Raw genomic sequence first — 2,721 nt, 5'->3', positions numbered from 1 at the left:
CAAGTCAAGGGTTAAGATCCCCTTACTGGTCATCTTTAAAAAAAAAAAAAGAAAAGAAAAAATCGCTCCTGTTATGGACTGAATTGTGTCCCCCCAAATTCATGTCTTAGCCCTATCCCTCAAGGTGACTGTATTTGGAGATAGGGCCTTTAATGGGGTAATGAAGGTTAAATAAAGTCATATGGGTGAGCCTTAATCCCATAAGACAGGTGTCCTAATAAAGAGGATACACAGAAGGAGTAGATGGGGCTGAGGGGGGCAGGGGTGGCCGCTTGCAAACCAAGGAGAGAGGCTTCAGGAGAAACCTACCCTCCTGACACCTTGATCTTGGAACTTCCAGCCTTCAGAACTGTGTGAAAATAAACTGTTGTGTAAGCCCCCAGTCTATGGTGTTCTGTTACGGCAGACCCAGCTGACTGATACAGGCCTCATGTCAAAAGTTTGGAGGAAAAGAATAGGGTTTGTTTTCAAATGGATTAGAAATCCCACAAAATGATCCTGAAAAATGAGGAAATAACTCAGAAGGCACTATAAACAGTGAAGATGGACTGGCTCCCCAGAAAGCATTTTCTTGGCAATGCACCTAGTGGCTGAAAACAATTTCTACACTAGGTATCAACCAGGTTGAGGGAGCGCCCTCTTACCTATCAAAATGAAGATCATAACCGCAGGACAAAATTGCCCTCCAGACGCTACTGGCTGAAAACAATTTCTACACTAGGTATCAACCAGGTTGAGGGACAGCCCTCTTACCTATCAAAATGAAGATCATAACCGCAGGACAAAATTGCCCTCCAGACGCTACGAATGTCTTGCTTGGCTCGGTCGATAACAAATTTGTGAAATCCTTCCAAGGTCAGATATTTTTCCTCAGGGACTGATGGAAAAGCATTCACAGTGTTAGGAATTTAGTAAGAACTACACACAACGTGGGCCTCCCAACATGTTCTTCCCTCTTTCCTGGACTAATCCATCTAATTCTCTTTCTATCTCCAGTAACTCTAGGGTCTATTATTTTGTCATCTCTACATACTGCCCACATAATCCCCTCTTGTCATAAGGTCTTGTGTGACAGGCTGGTCATCAAATAGTGCACCTGTTTTCCCACTTCCCTTCTTTTCATAAGTCTCAGAAACATCCTTGACTGACACAGCCATTTTCGTGACAACGAGAAAAGCTTTCTCCAACCCTGCTTGGGCCTTTGAGAGGCGTATGTTCTACTGCCCCAGAGCACATCACCAGCTTAGGCAAGTGCCTTCTTGAAGAGCATTTCCAAGCAGCTTTCCAGATCTTTACTTTTCAGTCACAATCTATTCTTCATCTTGAGTGTATGGTATTTCTGGAACTGCCATTTTTACCTCCTTAAATTCATGGTCATCAAAGATGGCATTCTGGGGCAGTTAATTGGCATTGGCCAGGAATATTTCCCAGTGTCTTTGGAAATGCTGTCCTGACTAAACTAAAACCCAAGGGAGCCCAGAGCTTGGGGCCATCCCAGCAGGAGACTGCCCAGTCAGGCAAAAGCAAAGAGGCTTGTTCCCAGAGTGGGCAGCCTGTCCTCAGTATAGAAGCAAATCCCTGAGCTGTGTCAGGCCCAAGCTGCTCTTTCACCTTCTTGTTTTTTGGTGGGTGACTTTTCTGGGTCCTTTTCATCTGGTTTGCTCTTTTCTGGTGACTTCGGCTTCACAGTTGGCTTCTTCTCACTTAAGGCAGTTCTGCTGGAGACCAAAACACCAGGATTAGAATTCTGTGTGTCCACCCATCCTCCCAACAGAGGAAATACAGAACCTCACACGATTCCCCTTAATCAATTCCCGGAATGCCCCCCAACTTAAGGCTTAGAGTCAGACAGGGCTGGGTTCAAGAGCGCCTTTGTTCTGAGCGAGAAAATTTTACTGAGCAAATTATGAGGACAAATCAGTGCTTTAAAATGTAAAAAATCTTGAAGGGACTCTTTTCAAATATTCTTTCTATGTACTTTACAGCTGCACTGCCCAGTAAAGTAGACACTAGCCAGATGTAGCTACTGAAGGTTAATTTAATTAAAATTAAATAAAATCACAAATACAGTCAGACCGGTCACACTTACCACATTTCAAGTGCTCCGTAGCCAGGTGTGGCTAGTGGCTACTGTACTGAATGGCACAGATACAAAAACAGCACAGAGTTCCATCATCACAGAAAGTTCTACTGGGCAATGCTGATTTTAAAGCACCATTTCTACATAATTAATGCAAATACACTTTATTTTTCTGGTCATTTAAACAATTCCTCTACAGACTCCTGCTGGATAATGCTTTGCTGTCAGAGTTTTAACTGTGAGTACTTGAGAGTCATAAACCTTAGTTTATGACTATCTAAAAGTTTATGACTATCTAAGCCTATCTAAAAAAATATTAAATATATATGCATATCCACACATGGAATATCACATAGCTATTTAAAATAAAGGAATGGGAAAGTTCTTTTTGTATTGATCTGGAATGATCTCAAGATTAAAATTCAATATAAATAGCAAGGTACAATGTGCAGTATCCGACATTTGGGTACATATATATTTGCTTGGGTATTCACAGAAAAGTTCTGGAAGGCTACTTAAATAACAATGGCAGGCTCAGGAAGGGGAACCTCGAGGTGAGCTTAAGGATGGAGGGGAAGAGGAGTAGCTTTTCACTGTGTATGTTTTTTTTTTTTTTTTTTTTTTTTTTTTTTTTTTTTTTT

The 2,721-nt window shown here is 41.7% G+C and overlaps 1 protein-coding gene across 1 annotated transcript in view; it reads right to left on the bottom strand.

The window, feature by feature from the left end:
* HECTD4 (HECT domain containing E3 ubiquitin protein ligase 4) overlaps positions 1 to 2,721 on the bottom strand; it is a 111,580-nt gene that overhangs the window by 13,109 nt on the left and 95,750 nt on the right. Inside the window, exons 59-60 of the mRNA XM_008583961.1 lie at positions 1,612 to 1,718; positions 754 to 877 (exon numbers count right to left, since the gene is read on the bottom strand). Coding sequence (XP_008582183.1) covers positions 754 to 877; positions 1,612 to 1,718 — 231 coding nt within the window. The remainder of the gene's footprint in view (positions 1 to 753; positions 878 to 1,611; positions 1,719 to 2,721) is intronic.

This window comes from Galeopterus variegatus, unplaced genomic scaffold (assembly GCF_000696425.1).
Source record: "Galeopterus variegatus unplaced genomic scaffold, G_variegatus-3.0.2 Scaffold3105, whole genome shotgun sequence".
Taxonomy (NCBI): Eukaryota; Metazoa; Chordata; class Mammalia; order Dermoptera; family Cynocephalidae; genus Galeopterus; species Galeopterus variegatus.
The sequence above is the reverse complement of the archived record's forward strand: the minus strand, read 5'-3'. Positions and strand labels throughout refer to the sequence as shown.